The sequence below is a fragment of the Tursiops truncatus genome, chromosome 12 (assembly GCF_011762595.2).
Source record: "Tursiops truncatus isolate mTurTru1 chromosome 12, mTurTru1.mat.Y, whole genome shotgun sequence".
Lineage (NCBI taxonomy): Eukaryota > Metazoa > Chordata > Mammalia > Artiodactyla > Delphinidae > Tursiops > Tursiops truncatus.
The window spans coordinates 35,950,095-35,972,894 of NC_047045.1; the positions used below are offsets into that span (position 1 = coordinate 35,950,095).

The following is a 22,800-nucleotide window of genomic DNA, read 5'->3' on the forward strand; positions in this document are numbered from 1 at the left end:
AGCTATTCTGCTCAACTTTAATGACATTTCTTTTACAGTTATTATCTGTGTTAGATGTGCTTAATCTTTCCAACTAAACTATAAACTTCTTGACAATACCCTTGTTCTATAACACCAAGCATGGCTTATAACATGTACTCAATATACTTGTTGAGTTGAGGGCTTTAATTTTAGATACCATTCACCTGACAAGTAAGCATTAAATAAGGTACTAAGCTACACAAAAATAACAAAAAGACCCGAATCGTTATTTAGGATTAATTTTGTACCACATATAGCAACAAGAATAATTAATATCAAGAAAAAAATACCACTATGACATCTTTAGAAAGCTGGAGTAATTTCTAAAACTACATTAAAATCTCATCTGTGAACAGGTGGCATTTCATTTCAAAAGTAAATTAAAAGAAATGATTGCTAATAATATATAAAATCTGCATAACTTCATTAGGGGCTCAAGTGCCCCATGTGTAATATTGCAAAAGGTAAAGATTATCCTGTTACAGACTGCTCAAAGTGTCGCATGAAAGACTTTTCAGTTCAAATAACTGCAAAAATTTGCTCAATGAATAAGTGTTCTTTACAATTGAACTTATTTTTTTTATATTGATTGAGATAATACTCCCTTCAAGGAAATGCCAGTGTATTTTCTGGAAACTAAGAAGTTGGCAAAGATTTAACTAATAAGAAACGTGTAGTGCTTCTAAAGCACTTAGAACTGATTTCTCAAGCACTTTCAAGTCTCCTAACTTCAGGCTTTGCAGTGATACAATTTGAAAATTTGGCTAACAGTGCATATGTACTATATATATAACAACATTTTTTGGAGCTGCTTATGAAACAAAGAGGCCATATTTTCTAATGGTCCTTTTCTATTCTAAAAGTTTGCAATTTTGAATCTATGGACTGTTTCACGTGGCTACTTCGTGAGTTTCCTAATTGAAAGGAGTTGCTTAGCAGTAGCTGCAAACTATGTTCAGAATCTTACCTGTTTCTCACTTTATTACAGACCTCCAAAATTCCATAAAAATCTCACTAATTTACTGTATCTTTATAACCCCAGCTAAACCTTGCTTTCCTTTACAGAATAAAAGTTTTCTGCAGATACAGAAAATATTTGAAAATCATTATACATCCAAACCTTTATTTGAGGAACCCAGTTAAGGGAATGGGAAGTATTATGACGAATATAAAACCAATCTAATCATTTAAGGACCTGAAGCATTTGCAGATACCACATAAAAGTCCTGAAAACAAAGGCACCTGAATGGGCGGGGGGGGGGGGGGGGGGGGGTCAATATATGTGTGCCTATAGTCCACATGAAAGAAAGCTAGTGAATTAGAATGTCTTGTACAAAATACCTAGAGAGGAAAAGTGGCTGGGAAATAGTTCCTGTCATAATTTTAGGTCAAAATCAATCTGAAATGACTCACTCACAGAAGCATTACTTTATTAAATAGTGCTCAGAATTAGAACAGAATACAAAGGAAAAAAGAAAAGGCCTGCCTGTATGATGGGATAAGAGTCAAATTTCTTAGAAAACCATGCATTGCAATGAAATTGAAAGAGGACAATACAACTTTGCGCTCACTGGGTGTGGAAAAGTGTACTAGAGCTTACTGAGCACCTACCAACTACTAAGTATAAAATCCTCTGCAGGATGCTTTATATAAGCCACCTCATTTAATTATCACTGTAGTCCCACGAGGCAGATATCAGCATTTCCACTTTACAAAGAAACAAAGCTTCAGAGGTCAAGAAACTTGACTAAAGTTGCATAGCTTTGGGGATGGGATTTGAACCCTGCCTCCCATATATTTCAATACAGTTTCAATTTAAAGAAACAGTTTTAGCAGTTAATCACTGAATTAGACATATGACATATCTAGTAACATCCCTCAACAATAAAAATTTACATTAAGTTCAGCTTTATATCTTAGAGCCCTGTAACTTGTCTGCAGGATCAACTTGTTCTATTTCTCACATTCCTTTCCCTTTCATTTATCAGAGACAATACATTGGGAATAATTTATAATTTTTAATGTATACCTCTATCTAGATATCATGAATATAATTAGAAGTCTGCCTATAAAATGAACCATGTTCCATATTTATCATCCTGCAACAATGAAGAATTTATATTCTAGTTTCAATTTTAATCATATTTGCTTAGCCATCTCCGTTCAAAGAGAGCTAATGTTTGCTAGATAAAAACTTAATGATGGCTATACAGTACTAGCAGAAAGTACTTCTAAAAAATTCTTTTACCATAACCCTATGCTCAGACTAACTATACAAATATCACAGTTATGTGAACACTAATATATACCTATATTTTACCAGTATACATGGCATTATTTTATATATTTTTATATATTTTTCAAAAACGTAACTATAGTGATTCACTCATTCAAAAACATTTACTAAGCATCTAAGCACAAAGCACTATACTACACATGGAATATAAAGTGATGAATAAAACAAAATTCTTGCTTTCATTGGGCTTTCAGTCTAGCAGGGGAGACACACTATAAACAAGTACATAAACACTATAAAGTACAAAGTGCTACAAAAGAAATGATCATGATACTGTGATAGGAAATATGGGGAGAGGCCTACCTAGATTGATCAGGAATTCTTTCCTAAAAAGTAACAGTGAAGCACTGACATGGAGGCAGCCACATAAAAACCCTACGGAAGAAGGTTTCAGGCAAAATAAATAGAACATAGAAAAGCCTGCTGGAAAGAGTCTGATGTATTGGGGGAACTCAAAGAGAACCAACGTGGCCGAAGCACAGTGAGCTAAGCAGGGTCAGACCATGCAGGTCACATGGAAGAAGGCAGAGTTTGGATTTCATTGGAAATGCAACAAAGAGGCACTGAAAAGTTTAAAAACAAGGTTTAAGCACAAAGTGACAACAGCCGGTTCATTTTTTAGAAGGTCACTTTGGCTTCTGAGGAAAGAACAGAAGGGAGGGAAAGAACAGAGGAATCTGGAAGACCAGTTAAGAGACTACTGCAGTATTCTAGACAAGAAGTAAAAAATTTAAGGTGGTTTAGTGAGGTGGAGAGCAGTAATGAGATTCAGAATGTATTCAGAAAGTGGAATTTACAGAACTTACTAATATATTCCAAGTTGAGGGTCAGAGAGAGAGACAGAAATAAAAAATAATGACCTAGTTTCTGGTTTACACAACTGAGAAGATAAGGGTTCCAATGACTGAGATGAGAAAAACTGGAGGAAAGGTTTGAAAAGGAAATCAGAAGCTATATTTTGGACATGCTAATATCTGAGATTCCATGAGACTTGCAAGTGATGATGTATATCAGGTAGATGGACATTCAAATCTGAAGCTTCAAAGAAACGTCTGATCTAAAGATAACCCCTCAAGATAGGATATGATTTCAGGGAATCAAACAATGATATTATTCATAAATTCAGGACACTAAAAAAGTAATTTGTGTTCTAGCCAAGCAATCAAATTGTAAGTATAACATAAGAAAAAGCCTGGATTCAGGTAAGATCGAGAAGTCTAGAGGTCCAAAAGTCCTTGTATTGTAATTCAAGGCTGTTCAATGATGATTTGAATCAGTCAGACCAAAGCAACATCAGAGACCCTAGAGAAAAGCTAAACGAGAAGAAAAGCAGATCTTTCATTTTAAACAAAGCTCCAGGGAATTCCCTGGCAGTCCAGTGGTTAGGACTCAGCACTTTTCAATGTCAGGGCCCAGGTTTGACCCCTGGTCGGGGAACTAAAATCCCACAAGCCACATGGTGAGGCCAAAAAAAATAATAAAAATTAAACATAAAACAAGGGCTTCCCTGGTGGCGCAGTGGTTGAGAGTCCGCCTGCCAATGCAGGGGACACGGGTTCATGCCCCGGTCCGGGAGGATCCCGTGTGCCGCGGAGCGGCGGGGCCCATGAACCATGGCCGCTGAGCCTGTGCGTCCAGAGCCTGTGCTCCGCAACGGGAGAGGCCACAACAGTGAGAGGCCCGCATATGGCAAAAAAAAAAAAAAAAAACATAAAACAAAGCTCCAGTAAAATGACATAAAACAGGAAAAAGGATAAGAAAAGAGGAGCTTTCTGGAGAGCTTTATATCTAAAATAGAGCCTAAATAAATACTACAATTCCTGTAATCTAAACCAAAAAGAAAAATCAAGTGAACTGCTCCTAATTGCAACTAAATTTACATAACATATTATGGGGGGGGGGCCGGGTATGTGTACAATTATTACACTGTTAGCTCCTTAAGGACTGGGGTTTATTTATTACTGTATCACTAATGCCTATAATAATGCATGGCACACAGTGAATGCTAACTAAATGCTTATTACATGAATGAATCAATGAACAAAACATATGCTTTAGGAAAATGAACCAGAAAAAAAGAAAATGAATCAGGAAAGAGTATTAAAAACAACTTAATGCATAACTCAATATCTAACAAGAATGATTCAAGAAACTTTTTAAAGTTACAAATACAGAGAAAGCAAAGACATGGCTCTGAACTAAGGCATACTTTAATAGCTTATCCCATTGGAACTAACTTGATAAAGAAAACTATGAAAGTTACTGGATTATTGGTATGTCTTTTTTATTACTAAGTAATTCTAAAATCTAAGTAATCAAGTAAATCAAAAGCTCCCACTTACAATATATAAAAACACTGGCAATATAAAACACTTTTCATCATGCAGTTAAGTAACAGAACCATAATGCTATATACTTCATCTTAAAAGGGAGCATAGTATTTCTAGGAAAGGAGGAGTTTTAGAAAATACACACAAATGTTTGTGTTTGGAAATATAGCAGATTCAACATTCTTTAATGAGAGCATCTGGCAATATAAATTATCATACCTGCAAGCAAAGTACAATGGAGTGGCTCCTGATACATTCGGCCTGTTAATATCAGCACCACTGTCTAGCAAGCATTGCACTGTCTGGGGGAAAAAGAAACAAAAGTAAAGCCAGAGAAGTTGAACAAAGACACAGTTATCACAATTTTAGTACATATAAGGAAAGTTCTCACCACAACCTGAAGCTTTAAAAAAGAAAGAATAGGAACATGCCAATTATGACGGCTGAACAAATTCCACTTTTTGGTAAGCTCTGAGCCTCAGACGCTACACAGTATATGTGGAATTATCAATGTAATGTAAATTGTGTTAACCTGGGAAGGTTCCAGAAAACCACTGACATGTGTAGTAGCTACCAAAGGACTTGAAATGTGGCTAGTACAACTGAGAAACAGAATTTTAAATTTTATTTTATTATAATTAAGTTTAAATAGCCACATGTGGCAGCACTGGACAGTGCTGCTCTAGATTTCTGAATTTCATTACAAACCAGAGTTTTTTGCCTCTAAAAACAAAAAGTTGGTACCAGAGCTCTTTCTCAAAATTCAAAGAGGATAATTATTAAAGTACAAAATATTAAAAAGCTAAGAAGTCCTTTTGCTACTGACAGTCACCAATACTGACTTAGTTTCTCTGATTGTCCCCTAAGCTCTACTTCTGCAATCATTTGATGTGTACTAAGGGAAAATAAGTTAATATAAAATTTTAAAAATAAATATCTTATGATTTGGGCTTCCCTGGTGGCGCAGTGGTTGAGAGTCTGCCTGCCGATGTGGGGGACGCGTGTTTGTGCCCCAGTCCGGGAGGATCCCACGTGCCGCAGAGCGGCTGGGCCCGTGAGCTATGGCCGCTGAGCCTGGGCGTCCGGAGCCTGTGCTCCGCAACAGGAGAGGCCACAACAGTGAGAGGCCCGCGTACCACAAAAAAAAAAAAAAAAAATCTGATGATTAGGAATACGGCAAGGCTTGCCTGAAAAACCTTAAAAAAGAGAATCTTTTCTGGTTTTAATTCCTATGATCTTCATTTTAGTTTCTCCTGCAAAAAGGAAGACAAGATGTAAAAACTTAAATGTTTTTGGAATTAGACTGTTTAATAATTACTTCTGGATTGAACACACATGTTCATCTTTATTGCTGCTCTAAAACCTAGTACATTGTCAGCAAAATATTAAGACTACAAACTCGAAGGAAGAACAGCAAAGAATACAACACATACTAGATAAGTCAGAAGTTTTAGGAAAATGGCAAGCAAGTGAAAGAAGAGTAACTGACTTAGCAGATCAAAGAAAGCTGAAGTCTAAGTGTCTGCAAATGCAGATTCCAACAAGAAACCACCAAATTCTCACTACCGAACACACACACGCAACACAGGAATTGGAAGTAACAGGTATCTTGGAAGACAGGGATAGTTATATAGAGCTAAGACAGGAGAAGTAGTTGAAAACCTAACAGCTGGGCCCTCCCCCAGGACCCTTCCTCCCCATCCCATACAGTTAGCCACTATCCCTCCCTATCTGTCTTGGAAGTAGGGAGGTTTATTATCTGGACAAAGTGAACAGTGAGGCTCTGGACTGGCAGACAAGAAATACAGGGAAGAGCAGGGATGAGCAGCCATGCTGAAAACAACTAATTAAGTGAAAACCTCCAGCCCCCACGCTCCACTAGGCTCCCAGAAATCCAGTAGCCAGGCTTAAAAGCTTAAGCAGGAGGAGACTGAAGGTTTCCTCTCTGGAAAGTGGCACCAGAGAAGAGTCTGACTGATACTGGCATTACAGACACCAGTGAAACAGCCCAGTTGGCCACAAGGGGACATTCAGCAATGCTGGGAGACTTTTTTGATTTTCATTACTGGAGAAGGGAGGGTCCAGTTGGCAGCTAGTGGGTAGAGGCCAGGGTACGTCTAAACATCTGACAATCTACATACAGGCCCCACAACAAAGAATGTTCAGGCCCCAAATATCAATAGGGCCAAGATTAAAAAACCTTGACGTACAGTGAGACCAGTCAACAAACCCAGCTCATGTACACAATGCTTTCAGCCCCATTTCAGTGCCTCACCACTATACATGAATGGACAGACAATGTTTAAGACACAACTGAAGCAGGCCTCTAACCTGAAAAACAAACAGAAAAAGGAAGTAAGAAAAATAAAGACAATAAAGGGAACCAAAAAACAGCAACAAAAATTAGAAAAGTAACTGATACCCTCAGAGAGAAAAGAAAAAATACTATCCATGGGACAAAAACAAGATGCTGGGGGAAAAATATTCAGAGAATAAGATATCAAAAATATGATGGAAGAAATAAAAATTCAATAGAAGTTAGAAATACAATGTTGAAAAACTCTACAAGAAACAAAAAGACGAAGAAAACAGGAAAAATGAGAAAACTAGTAGATCAATCCAGGGAGTCATTGTAGAGATTGAGAATAAAGAAAATGAAGGAGGTGGGAGACCAAAACGAAGTAATCAAGAAATAATACCAAAAAATTTCCCAGAACTGAAGGACACAAGTTGCCAGATTGAAAAGGCTCACCAGTGTCCAGGCTAATAAATTAAAAGACCTTCAACAAGGCACATCAAAGTGAAATTTCATAATACTGGGGATATAAGATTCCAGAGATAAACAGAATTCAGATTGACATTAAACTTTTAAACAGCAACACTGAAATTTAAAAGGTGAAATGCCCTCAAAATTGTAAGGTGAATGACTTCCAATGTAGAATTCTATAGCCAGCCACACTATCATTCAAATACATGCTTTTAAATAAGAAATAGGCTTAGCTATGTAAGATTTCCAAAAAAATTACCTCCAACGCACCTTTTCTCAAGAAGCTACTGGAGGATATCCTCCTCCAAACAAGGGAATACATCAAAATAGAAGATGTGGAATCTAGAATACTGAAGATCAAACACAGGAGATATCAAGAAATTCCCAGGTTTAGAGAAAAACAATGGAGTGACATTATCTAATGAATTTGTCTTTGAAGAAAACAGTACTGAAAAAGATTCTGTGGGAGCATATAGGAAGAACTACTGATTCACCAAAAAAAAAAAAAAACCTGAGCTAAGCTAATAGTCACCCTAGTAGAAAATTTTATTATAGTTCACTACTTGACTCAGCAGTAAACAATATTTACCTAACTGTATATGCAACTAATATTGTCTCATTTAAATTTATGATATAATTAATTTTAGAAATGGGGCGACAGGGCATGGGAAGAGGATTTAAATGAGTTAAACCCTCACTCACCATAACAAGAAAAGATTCAGTGATATCTAAAAGTCATAAATTGAGAAAGAGCAGTAGAAGCATATTATGTGGAAATAGATACCAGAAGAAAAGCTAAAAGAGCTGAAAATTGCCGCCTAGTGATTGTGAATTGACAAAGAAGGGTGATTTAAAGGACTATAGTTTTTTATTACAAAGATTTTGATAAAAATATTTTAAGATATAGTATTCATGTATTATTACTATTTGAATTTACTTCTATCTCACGAGGAATTTGAAAATCTATGTAATAGAAACATTGTTACATAAAACTTTATTATCAGCTATATAATTCTTAAACTGTGGACAAGCGGTCAAGTACTGCTCTCAAAAATATAAGAAAATAAGCATTTAGGTTATTATAAGGCAAGGCCCACTTGAGCCTTTTGATCATGGCTTTGCCCTTTTTGATATCTGACCTAGAAGTTGTGTGTATGTGGTCCAAATCAGAAGTGAGATGGATAGCAGCAATAATTTTCACTGACTGTTACAGAAATTATATAGACAATAAGCCATCTCTCCAAAAGGCTCAGGAGAGATAAAAGCAATTATATCAAAAATACATATTAATATTCAATTAAAACCCAGCAATCCAGAGAGAAGCCGAAATAAAGTAATTATTAACAAAACATACTATGCATTCATAAAAATTATATAATTGTTAAAAGTATATAATGATATAATAGTATGAATAACCTTAGCATGTGCCTGGATACTGTGCTAATAAGCATTTATCATTTCATTTACTGCATCCTGATGGAAGTTGATATCCTTCTCTGCACTTTCACAAGTAGGAAACTGAATCTCAAAGAGGTCAAGTAATGCGCACCCCAACACACAAATAAACAGGGGAGCGGGGATTAAAACCTAAGCCCATGGTCATAACCACTAAGCAATTTACCAAAAAACAGAAATTCTAAATTCAGAATACTAAATAGTATTCTGGCTAATTTGGCATATCTTCATAAGCTACATTAATCACAGATGATCTACTAATTCCCTACTAAATAACTATTTGAGAGTCAAGCTCAAGAGCCTAGACAGTTATTTCCGTTCAGTTTTTAAATAATGCCATTTCTAAATTCATATACTTTTTACAGTATTTCTGTATTTTTATTTATACTGTAGAGCTAACAGTAAAACAAATTAGCCATTAAACTAACACTAGACTAACATATTCCTCTACAAAGTGGTAAGACAAACTTCAGGCAAATCATAGCAAGACAGCATGATTTGTTTTAGCAAATTTCTCACCCCAAAACTCCTACACACAAATACTTCTGTGTCATATGTTTCTATCATACCCTTGTACACAGGAAATATCCTATGAATACATTAAAAATTCTGTTCTTAACAGAGAAAAACTTGATTAATAAAGTGGAAAAGCTCATTCCAGCATTTTCTTTTACGTTCATAAATCTGCTTTTCTGTTTTAACAAAATTATCTCAATTAAGATCCTCAAAATATACAACTATTAAAAGAAACACATATTTTAAAAAAGCTTTCAATAGCTCACTTGTAGATAAAATGTTGCCTGAAGTCAAAGAGGGAGAAAAACCCATTTCCCTCAGAGTAAGAAGAAAAAAAATACATAAAGGGATTTGAATGTAAAAAGTAAAAAAAATTGCCTTGCAGCACTGACATGAGTGAAAAGTCATCAATCTTTGTGATTTAAAAAAAATGTATGCAGATTTCTTTTTGTAAAATCTCTGAAACAGGAGGAGTAAGGATAACACAGAATTCAATTATTGATTAAATAGCATAATAAAAAAAGCAAGAAAGTCACATAACTTAAGAGTTTCGTTTTTTTTTTAAATTTCCAATCTATGTAAATGAAGGGCAAAATAACTTTGAAACTAGGAGAATTCAGGTGGAGGAAACTATTAAATTAAAAACGTAAAAGCCCTTGAAGAAACAATACTGCTTGAAGATTTTAAATTATACAGAAGCATAAGGCAAAACAAAATCAAAGAGAATAAATTCTGGATTCAACCACTACAATCCCTAAGGAGTCTCAAAAGCAGAAATTTTCAGCAATAAACAAACCAGATACAATCTTCTATAAGAATCAGCACTATCAACATACGCTTCACTTAAAGGTACAAAAGAAAAAAATTACAAACATTTACAAACGGAAAGAAAATGGCAGAAAAAACTGCTTGGAATGATACTGCATTTGACTAGCCCATTCCGTTTTTCAACAAAAATTTCAATGTTGGTATGTGCTAGTAGTATGTGCTAGATGTTAGAGTCACAGCAATGAACAAAATGGACAAACATCTGCCTTCATGAAGCTTACATTCTAGTGGAAAAGGAAAACAAAGGGACGTGAGAAATAAAATATGTAGTATGCTAGATGGTGACTAGTGCTATCCAGAAAAACTGATAGGATTCTCTATGACAGATTTGGATTCAATTTGTTTTAGCAAATTTCTCACCCCTAAACCCCTACACACAAGTACTTCAGTGAAAACTGCATTGTGTCTGTTTAACAGACTATAAGCCATGAAGTCCAAAATAAACCACAGTAATTTACAACGGTCATAAGTTCCCCTGTTTTCAAACTTTTATGGCTTCTCATTTACTTGCAAAAATTAAGCTCAGCAGCTTACAATTTAGTAAATGTAAACATGTAAAAGTATACTAACAAATATCTGTGACTGAGAGCTGATTACCTGTATCTTTCAAGTTAATATAACATAATTTTAAGAAGTACACTGAACTAAAATCATTTTATGTGTGTAATATTGATCACCAAAATATGTTTTTAAAATAATTCAGACCTTCAAATTCCCTGTCCAACCCTCTCCCCCTTAAAAAACAAAAACACATTATTATCCTATTCCTAGATAATCTACAAGGGGAGTCTTCCCCCTTACAGAGTAAGGAAGAGCTGGGAAGGAATACTGAAAGAAAAGCATGGAAAGGCGATTTTCACATAGGCGTCAAGAAATCCTCAAGAAAAAACACACTTTCAACACACGTCATGACCTTTCAAATGATAAAACAACATCCTGAGTGGAAAACTAATGTGCAAAGCTAATGTCTGGGTCAATCTCAAAAGTCATTTAATTGAAGGCAGTGACTAACCAAGACCACCTGTACCCAATACACTGATAAGTTACAAAGCAAGAAATCCAAGGCAGCTCTACTTTATCAATGTCAACTCTCTGAACGACACTGACCAAAGTAGAAAGGAATATTCAATATTAAACCATAAGTAAAAACCAATATTAAACCATACAACATAAGTTGTATCCTCATTTACTAAAACAATGATAGCCAAACAACAAAAAAAGCATCTTTCATCTCTTATTAAAAGTAATTCTGGGGCTTCCCTGGTGGCGTAGTGGTTGAGAGTCCACCTGCCGATGCAGGGGACGCGGGTTCGTGCCCCGGTACGGGAGGATCCTGCATGCCGCGGAGCGGCTGGGCCCGTGGGCCGTGGCCGCTGGGCCTGCGCTTCCGGAGCCTGTGCTCCACAATGGGAGAGGCCACAGCAATGAGAGGCCCACGTATGGCAAAAGAAAAAAAAAAAAAAGTAATTCTGATGACAGAACAGCAATGCACAAACAACTTATGCACTAAGAAAAATGGCCAACTCACAAGTCAGTGACTGGTGTTTATAGGTCTTCTCTAGAAACCTGTCCACCTAAGCCTATCAAGACTTTGAACCCTTATGTAATACCTAGCAAAAAAATCAATATTACCCAGTTGTGTTAGGAAAAAAAATCACAGTAATAGAATTTCCTATTATTTGCTCACATTTCTCAGAAGTGATGAAAGGAGAATTCTAACATTAGAATAAATAAAATTACTCTGAACCTAAAAACATATCCTGAAATGTTAAGTACATCTACCTTCGTGCTTCAAGGCTGAATCCAGTTAATGTTTTTGCAAAAGCTTTCAATTAAGTTTGCATGGCTGCCCTGTAATTCTCTGGATGAAAAGCTTGGAAGCTGGCTAAAGATATCAAGAGAGCTGACTGAACGTAGATGAGCACTGTTCCTTAACAAGCCTACAATTTCAGTTAAAAAAAAAAAAAATGCAGTCAGTTCTATCAAAGGTAATCTACTCTAAGCAGGGTTCAACTATCATTTCATATTGTTTGTGAACCATCATATTCAGTTATCTAAATTTAGCAATATAAAGTCTATTGTGATAAAAATAAAATTTCCTTAAGTGAACTGAAATTAGTTCAAGAACTAATCCTGCTGTGTACTTTAACTAATAGAAATTGAGATTGAACCGTTTGACAGTTCTCTAGAGTTTCTAAGTCCAAGTTATTCCAGGAAAACAGTAATCAACCATTTGTGGCAATTCAACACATCAATACATCTTAAAGACCTAATGACAAAGAAAAAAATTACCAAAAAGTAAGTTCAATTTATGGCCAAAAGAAAATGGAGTCAATTATACCTATGTAGAATAATATTAGGTTTTACTACACTTTCTAAAAATGAGATTAAAAATCAAACAACACATTAGGCCTAGCTTACTGCATAAGAGCAAATGAATGAAGAGTCCAGGTAGTGCTCTTTGTACTGTTCTTACAGAATCACATCATCAATATTAATAATGGTAGTAACAGTACCAATACTATCATTACTCTTTTTGGTTTTTTTTAAGATGTTGGGGGTAGGAGTTTATTAATTTATTTTATTTTTTGCTGTGCTGGGTCTTCGTTTCTGTGCGAGGGCTTTCTCTAGTTGTGGCAAGCGGGGGCCACTCTTCATCACGGTGCGCAGGCCTCTCACTATCGCGGCCTCTCTTGCTGCAGAGCACAGGCTCCAGACGCGCAGGCTCAGTAGTTGTGGCTCACGGGCCTAGTTGCTCCGCGGCATGTGGGATCCTCCCAGACCAGGGCTCGAACCCGTGTCCCCTGCATTAGCAGGCAGATTCTCAACCACTGCGCCACCAGGGAAGCCCCTATCATTACTCTTAAGTATCTTCCAAAATATTCACAACACTTTCCTTAATTGTGTAATCAGCAGATTATATCTTAAGAGGTAGATAAAGGCAGGGGAAGAAAAAGTTGTCAAAGACTATATAATAAGCCGAATGAATAACCAAATTCTCTAATTATTTTTTATTTTAAATCAATATCCAAAGACAAACCATAATTCTGGTATTGTATAGCTAGTAACAGCTGACCTAAGGAAATTTATAAAAAATTAAATTATTAAGGAGTTGATCATTTCTTTCATCTGATCATTTTAAAATAGGAATAGAAGTCGTTTAAAATCATAGTGCTATTATGTTACAAGAACAAAAATGGTCACGCTGCACTCTTCAACTGCCCAAATCACTTCCTTCCAACAAGATGATGAAAAGACCCTTATCTTGGTTTACCTCTAATTAAACAGATGCATGTATAGGAAATCATGGCAAAAATTACTTGATTTCTTAGTTATGACAAAATCAATCTTTCTTCCAAATCTTTTACCTGTAAAAAAGTCATGTAAATCTAAAAATTATTTGTCATCAAAGCAAGAATACGGTATTCAATTATAAATTCTACAAAGCTTTAGAGCTCTTAGCCAGTTGTTCAAAATCTTTTCGTGCATTCTTGAGATTTACCTTAAAATGAGATTAGAAAGTAAATTTCAGAGCATTTCTTTATCATATCATCCTCTTTTTTTTTTTTCGTATCATCCTCTTTAATTTGAAATGAGCTGATGTGCTTTTGAGAATATTTTTAAGGGAGTTTCTTTAAACTTTTACATTTAAAGTTTTACATTTCATTCTATAAAATATATATATAACCAATATATATAAATCTTGAAACCTATGTGCACTGGTATATGTCTACATGGACACAAGTTTTGAAGACCTTTTAATGAATTTATGCAAAAACTGACTACTTTGAGACAATGAAAAGGCCATTTTCATTTGCTGAAATCTGACAGAGCATTTTAGACTCTGTTCAACTTATGGAAAGATATACAAAGGGTTAAAAACAAAATCAATAACATCTACCCTGTAATAACATATCTCAGAGCTCTTAAATCATATCCAACTCAAGATAAAAGAATATTCTCATCCACTGAGATCTGAACATGTCCCAGAAATACATGAGTAATTATGACACACAGGTAATAATAGCACAACTATCAACACAGATTTTTAGGGGTATAATTCAGCCTGGAGGCTAGCAGATGGCCTAATTTTTCAGGATTCCTTTTTGCCCTATTGAAGGATTAAAGGTGCATACAATGAATTGGAAAATAGTGCTAAACATTCTCTTTGTATACGATCCTCACAGATAACTATAATGGGCCAACTATGACAGAAAGGAATCTCACTCACTAATACAATCAATCACAAGTCAACATGACTTTTTGTACTCTTCCTCCTGTATCATACCTGCAAATCTCACCCTGTGAAGCCCATCACCACAGTGAAGTCAGGCCCCCTATAAATCTTCTGAAAATACAATTCTTCAAAGGCATATGCTATGAGGACTATGAGGAATTCTCCCTTACTTTACCACGCCTGCTTTAGGTGGTAAACCATATGGAGCGTATTATACTTATACTAACTACTCTTCAATAACTTCAGAGGCAATTCTAAATTTTTAATGCACCCTGTAATGCACATGTTTTGAACCAAGGTTTTTTGCGTCATTCTTGTTTCTTCACTGGCTTAAGGCAGCTAAAATTAGCCTTTGTAGGTAATTCCTAATCTGAATTCCCGTTTTTTACTACACAAGTTCCCGGGCAACAAGTAGGTTTACAATCTTAGTAAATGACACGCCACTCGTTCGTTAACGGCAGGGAGTATTTCTATTAAAGCGGGTGCTTTTCTGTCCTGTAAGAGCTACCAGCAGGACTCTTTCTCTAACAGGCAGCAGTTGCTTACTGGGGCCAGTCAAGATTAGAACATTTCAGATGATTTTTTGTTTTCCACACAGAATACTTCTTAAATTTAGTAGTACTGACATAGAGAAAGTAAAAGGTAACGAAAAGGAATACTCCTTGAATACAAATGGGTTAGTTTTCAGATGATAAAAGACAAAAGAATAAAAACGAACATTGGTGTTCAGAAGAAATGCCAGGGAAGAAAAAAAGGAAAAAGCATATATCCTTCCTTTTATCCAACTCTTATTAAACATAAGACAATGTCAACCTTGAGCTCGCTATCTTAAAAGAAGTGCAGTATTCTATGAATTGAGGTCATACATAAAGCATCTAAATACGTAGGATCTGACATCCTGAACCTAGGTTAGGAAAAAAGTGTTTGCACGGGGCTTCCCTGGTGGCGCAGGGGTTGAGAGTCCGCCTGCCGATGCAGGGGACACAGGTTCATGTCCTGGTCCGGGAGGATCCCACATGCCGCGGAGTAGCTGGGCCCGTGAGCCATGGCTGCTGAGCCTGTGCGTCCGGAGCCTGTGCTCCGCCAACGGGAGAGGCCACAACAGTGAGAGGCCTGCGTACCACAAAAAAAAAGTGTTTGCAGAGACAGAAATCTAGATTCTACTAGGAATTCTCCCAACAAAAAGATAAGACTCAGTGTATACAAAAAAATAAATATAAACAAGCAAACTTCTGTATCTTTGTAGATGCTGGTGGTGTTTTTTGGTTTTCAATTGGTTTTTGTTGTTTAGTTAGTAAATACATAATATTCTATTATCCATAATGTTAAATGTGGGAAAAAAATGAAAGTAACCAGGATAGGAAAATACAAAAAGCAGAAATTCAATCTAAAATCTTAAGCTAACAATCTTTAAATAAAGCACCAGTCTTCTAATGAGAGAGAAAACTATTAGCAATTTTAAAAGCCAAGTGTTTATACATAGGGATAACAGGAAAGTACTGCCTAAAACAAATGCATGATTTTAGAAATCAAAAGTAAGGAAGAAACCAGCTGTGACTCTAGCACTTAAATCATATTCCAAGAGAGTAGAAAAATAATTAATCCAAGTTGAATTATTTAAGCAATGTCAGAGCTCACTTTCTTCACTAATTCCAAAACTTGAGGCTTAAGGGTAAAAATATGAAAATGGTAAAAAATATGAAAAAGTTATTTGATAAAACTGAGGACAAGAAACATTATAAACTGTTAAAATTATTATATGTGAACATACTACATTTAAAATTTAAAATATTCAGCTATTAGAATCTATGAATCAGAAATAAAAAAAAAGAATCTATGAATCAGAAATAAAATTGAAATCCAAATTACAAATACATTAAACATATTTAAAAACACTATTTTCTGTTCCTTTTATCCACATAGAATATATTAATCAGAAGACCACATGACACAGAAAATGTTATAAGATTTTGCTTCATGTTTCCAATTATACACAGTGGAAAACTTTTCATGAATTCAAAGTTTAAACAGATGCAACTTAATTTAAAGTCCTTGAGGCTTTATTTACCGTCTTGTGACCGTTCTGGCAGGCCACATGCAGCGCTGTCTGCCCCATCGCATCCTCAACATCGACATCACTGACGTGCTGTACAAGGTCATGGAGTAGTTCTGTCCGCCCATTCACAGCCAGCCAGTGTATCTGTGCAGCCATTTAGGTTACTTAACATTTGTGCAAGAGTGTTTCATATAAAAGCAGCAGATAAATAATGCAATTATTCATCAACTGTGAGCATGATACGCACACTAAATATTAAAATTTAAGCCAATATACTTTTTTCCTATATTTTTATATGGGGAAAAAATATGCATCAGGATGTAGGTTACACCACCATGTACTTCAAAATCAAGCATTTCATGGTTTCAAAGTAGTTAAAAATCCTAAACTTAGGATCACCAAATACTCTGCTTCTTAGATGACCATGGACTGTATGTATAGCTTATCTCTAGAGAAGAGGTACTGGATATTTTTCCTCCCCCAGAAACAAACATAAGTTAAAAAGTAATTAATATGACAGTAGGTGTCATATTCTTTACTTCCTATATTTTACACATAATGCATGTAACATATATAAATAACATATATGGGGAGGATTAAAAAAATATAAAACACCTGTAAGTCTACCCCACAAAGATAATCAATGTTAAAACTTTGGACTATGCTGTCCATGCATTTTTCATCTGACTTTTTTTCCATTAAAAAAATATATCATTAAACTTTTGTTTTAAAATGGTAACTCTGAAACCATGCATCAGCTCCTACTTCTTCCCCGAACATCACTGAAATGACAGTAAAGAGTACTTTTTCTTAAAGGACAGACCTATTAAGAAAAAGAAAAGGAGAGAATACAAGAGCAACACATTTTGCAAGCTGGAAGCTTTTGTCTGAATTGTCAGAACAAAGAGCTGAATCCTAAACCAGTAATAGAGCACCAAGAACGTAGATTCAGATCACAGAACTCCCAAAAGGCTCAAGGATAGGTAGTAACACTCTGCTGCACTTCTTGAAGTTACATATAACTTTTATATGCACTAGGAAACCAAAATATTTGTATGACTTGCTTTATCTCAGTATTCATTTTATTGACATGGTCAGGAACAGAACCTGCAGCATCTCTGAGGTATGCCTATAAATAAAAACCCAAAACAAAAGAAAGGCAAAGGAATCTCTGGGATGATGGTGAAGAGATATTCCAAATAACGCTGTAAAGCAGGCCTAGAAATCAACCAATCTCACTTAGAGAACAGCAGTCCCCATAACAGACTCCTTCAGAACTATTCAAGAAGGTGAAAGGTACTGAACACATGTTATGAGGATATTTACAAAGCTCAGGGAAGTCTAGTAATGAATTAACAACACGTATTTAGAAAACAAAAAAAAAAATGTTAAGGTTCAATAAATGAAGAAACAGAAATAAAAGACATACAGATTGGAAAGGAAAAGATAAAACTATCTCTATTTGCAGATGACATGACCGTCTATGTAGAAAATCCCAAGGCATCTACCAAAAACTCCTAGAACTAATAAGTGAGTTCAGCAAGGTCACAGGCTACATGATCAACACATAAAAGGCAACTGCATTTCCATGTACTATCAATGAACATGCAGAAATAAAAATTAAAAACAATGTCGCGGGACTTCCCTGGTGGTGGAGTGGTTAAGAATCCACCTGCCAATGCAGAGGACACAGGTTTGAGCCCTGGTGCTGGAAGATCCCACATGCCACGGAGCAACTAAGCACATGTGCCACAACTACTGAGCCTGCATGTCACAACTACTGAAGCCCGCATGCCTAGAGCCCGTGCTCCTCAACGAGAAGCCACTACAATGAGAAGCCCATGCACTGCAACAAGAGAAAGCCTGTGCACAGCAACGAAGACCCAACGCAGCCAAAAATAAATAAATAAAATAAATTTTTTTTAAATTAAAAAATATAAACGTCACTTACAATTGCTCCAAAGAAAATAAAATACCTAGCTATACACTTAAAACATGCACAAGATCTGTAAGCTGAATAATACAAAATTCTGATGAAAGAAATCAAAGACCTAAATAAACAGAGAGACATACTGTGTTTATAGATTGGAAGACTCAACATAGTAAAGATGTCAATCCTCCCCAAATTGATCTACAGGCTTAATGCAATTCCAATAAGAAATCTCAGCAAGGTTTTTTGTCATAGACAAGTTTATTCTAAAATGTATATGGATAGGCAAAGAACCAGAGTAGCTAACACAATCTTGACAAAGAAAAATAAAGTGGGAGTAATTACTCTACCTGATATTAAGACTTACTATATAGCTAGAGTAATCAAGACAGTGTGGTATTGGCAAAGGGACAGACAGATCACTGGAACAGAACTGAGGACCCAGAAATAACCCCATACAAATATGCCCAAAAGATTTTTGAGAGAGAGACAAAACCAATGTCATGCAGGAAGTATATAGCCTTTTCAACAAACAGTGCCAGGGTAACTAGACTCCATAGGTAAAAAAAATAAGCCTTGGCTTAAGCATCACAGACAAATGTTAGCTCAAAATAGATCACAGGTTTAGATGTAAAATTTAAAAGTATAAAACTTTTTGAAAAAGATAGGAGAAAATCTTCAGGATGTATATAGCTAGGCAAAGAGTTCCTAAACTTGATACCAAAAACACAATCCATAAATGGAAAAACTGATATACTGAACATCAAAAATTAAAACTTCCGTACTACAAAAGGCTCAGTTAAGAGTACTGTAAATCATCTATGCTTCAATTTAATAAATAAATAAATAATAAAAATAAATAAAAACATAAGTGATAGAAGAGTGATTTTGAAGGTGAAGGTGGGAAGCGCAAGGTGTCCTTGAGTAATCAGCTTGAGGAAGGAGCACACATATAAAGGCTGAAGACCTGGAAAGTGACCCCCTTAACTATCCATGCTACAGACCTTTGGAAGTCTTCATAAACCCCCAGCGGTATCTGAACACCAGTTAAGCTCACTGCTCCAATGTAGCATGCTCTCTTGCATCTCCAAGCCTTTGCCAACCTATTCCACAGAGCTAGAACCCCACTACCACTCCCAACCTCACAATCACCACTTACACTAGTCTAACTTCTGTTTGTCCCTTTGGCCTCAGCTCTTGTGATACTTCCCTGGGATGCCTCCTCCAATGCCATTGGTGAGGATGGGTCCCCTTATCTGACTTCTACAGCATCTCCATCACCTATGTTAACATTCATTACAATGTGTCACCATTGCCTGTTGACTATCCTGACTTCCTTGGAAGTTTGGGGAAGACAAGGACTGGGTCAGTCAAATTACTGCTCTAACCCCATACCAGTAAAGTGCCTAGCACATAATAGGTATCCAAGAAAATCCTGTTCAAAGAACAAATGAATGAAGAAACATGAGGAGCCCTTTGTGAGGGTGATCAGCCTACAAAGTATGCAGTCAACAGTTCTCTCCTTTTGTATGAAAAATCCTGGGGATCTTGACTCCCCACTGAAGGTTCTTCCATCTCAGGAGCCCTTGACTTTACTGCCCCACATGCTTGGTGGCCACTATTCAATTCTGCAGCACCACATTTCCACCATCCTAGCTAGCTTCCTTCAGCTGATGGGGTCAATGTGCCTGGCTGTTGAATTAATTCCATCATGTGACCTGGGACTAGGCAGGAACACACTTGGTGGCCAGAACTGTTTCTAAGAGAAGGAGGCACACCACACCAATCAGGGCCACAGGATAGAACACTGAGATTGGTCCCAGGCAGAAAAAGAGCTGAGACTGTTTTTATATAATAAGCCTTGTAGAATCATTTGACTCTTTAAATATATGCATGAATAATTTTTTAATAAAAATTTTATTTTTAAAAATTTTATATTCCACTTCCCTTAAAGTTCAGGAGTGAAGGGGGAAAATTAGCAGATAAAAACTTATGCGATTAAACAGACTATGTTAGTACTGAGCATCTTATCTTACCTATACTAGAGAGTGTCCTAAGGATAGAGCTATGTCAATTCCATAGTTTTATAACCCTCTGTGGTACCTACCATATCACTATAGCATTCTGTAGATATTTGGAATACAGTTTTCCTTTACAGAGTAAATGGTGTTATATTGTTACTATGTAACAAAAATGTAGATTATCACAGGAATTGTGAATTCCATATAATAATCATGATTGAACTTAATCTTTAACAAGTCATTCTCAGAATAACTCACATCTTAGGAAAGCTGTTTTGTTATGCCCCAGCTCCCTCCCTGCCCACTGAAAAAAAAAAATTTAATCAGAAAGGCCTTGAAAACTAGCATGGTATGTAAATACTCAATATTCTTCTTTATTCACAAATTAAAGGACTCAAAATTTACAAAAACTACCAAAGGAAGGTTAAAAAAAAAAAAGTTCAGCTTTATTGAGGTATAATTGACAAAACTGTAAGACATTTAAAGTATACATCACAATGATCTGATATACATTGTGAAAGGATTTCCACTATCCATTTAATTAAAATCTCCATCACGTCACATACAGGAAGGTAAAATTTAACAAAATTTATTTCTGTCACAATGTCAAAACAATTTCTCAGTAATCACATAATTCTATTTTATCTCTACTTCTAAATCAAATATGCTCCATTAAATGACAATATGATTAAAATTTTTGGATTTCAGCAATCTCTTCAGAAATATCCCACACCACCCTCCCTACAATATCTATGTGGATCAAAAAAATATAATCATATTTTTGAAAAGAAAGTGACATGGCAAAAAGGATAAAAATACTAGTTTAAGTAAGATATAACAAGTCTGAAAGGATACAGGCTAAAATATTAACAGTGATTATCTCTGAGTGCAGGGAGTACAGGTGAGTGATCATTCCCTTAGTTACCTTTTATCTCCTTTCCTTTTTTTTTATTCATTCCTTTCCTTTTTTAAAACTAAAATGAGTTATAAAAACATAGCCATCCAAATTTTCCTACCATGTATATATTAAAAGAATTTAAAAGGACATAATGAAAAACAGCTGTCCTATAATGAACTCATAACACACCTCAGTGGAGATGCTCCTACAAACTCCCTTGAAAGTCAGTGACAAAAGCTAGGGGATCAAGACTTCAAAATAAATGAAAGGTCATAAAGTTAAAAAATAAGGGGAAAGGAGAAAAATGGTGAACCTTAACTTCTCTTAATAAATATAGCTGAGAACTGTGTCTCAATCATACTGTATCTTCCCAATTACCACAAAGAGGAACTGCACAAATACTTGTACTACATTTTGCATACTATCACCTTCAAATATTATTTTCTAAAAAGTATTTTTAAAATCGCAGATAAAAATTCTTAGCACTTACTGCTGTAAGGCCTTCATTATTACAAATGTTGACATCAGCATTGTATTCTAATAATTTACTCATGCATTTCTTCTGCCTGAAAAGAAAGAGACAGTTACAGATAACTGGTACTAGAAAAATAAGCAAATGACAATTATTTTACTGAAACAGTAACTATACTCAACATTAATTAATGGCAAATATCAACTTCCATCTGCAATATTTAAATAAGTACTGTAACATCTGAAACAAAACACAAAATTTTTTCTATGACTCAAAGATAATAGGATAAAGAAAAGGCACAATGAGGTTTTCATGCCATTGGGACAAATTCATCATTCAAAATGCTGAGAAATTTCTAGAGTTGACAGAATATTTGGAATAGTAATCTTCATTAGAAATGTCAGACAATATAAGTCTAATGGAAGGGGAATGGACAGAGTAAAATGATGTCTCAATGTTGTATCCTACATTCTTGATTGCAAAATATTTAAAATACTAAGATGAGTTATAAAAACCACAAAATTAATAAAATGCCTATCTATTCATCCCCCTACCTACTTCACTTTTTTTTCAATTTATTTTACTGTGGTAAAATACACATAACATAAATTTATCATCTGAACCATTTTTAAGTGTACAGTTCAGTGATATTAAGTATATTCATATTGTTGTGCAACCATCACCACCATCCATCTCAAGAACTCTTTTCAGCTTGCAAAGCTGAAATTCTATATCCATTAAACAATAACTCCCCATTCCCTCTCCTGCTAGCCCCTGGCAACCAGTATTCTACTTTCTGTATCTATGATTTGGGTTTATCTAAGTACCTCATAAAAGTGGAATCATACAGTTTGTCTTTCTGTGATTGGCTTATTTCACTTAGTATAATGTCCTCAAGGCTCATCCATGTTGTAGCATCTGTAGCATCAGAATTTCTTTCCTTTTTAAGGCTGAATAATATTCCACTGTATGT

At 35.5% G+C, this 22,800-nt stretch overlaps 1 protein-coding gene across 5 annotated transcripts in view; it reads right to left on the minus strand.

Annotated features, from left to right (window-relative positions):
• Positions 1-22,800, minus strand: part of HACE1 (HECT domain and ankyrin repeat containing E3 ubiquitin protein ligase 1) — a 95,271-nt gene that overhangs the window by 58,181 nt on the left and 14,290 nt on the right. For 4 of the 5 annotated variants that reach the window (XR_012324766.1, XM_019929497.2, XM_004314661.3 and 1 more), the window contains exons 5-7: positions 21,846-21,921; positions 16,519-16,650; positions 4,867-4,949 (exon numbers count right to left, since the gene is read on the minus strand). Coding sequence is in view for 4 of the 5 variants with exons in the window: in XM_019929497.2 (XP_019785056.1) it covers positions 4,867-4,949; positions 16,519-16,650; positions 21,846-21,921 (291 nt within the window). In the remaining variant the exon portion in view is untranslated. The remainder of the gene's footprint in view (positions 1-4,866; positions 4,950-16,518; positions 16,651-21,845; positions 21,922-22,800) is intronic. The other variant, XM_019929499.2, reaches the window with a different exon arrangement.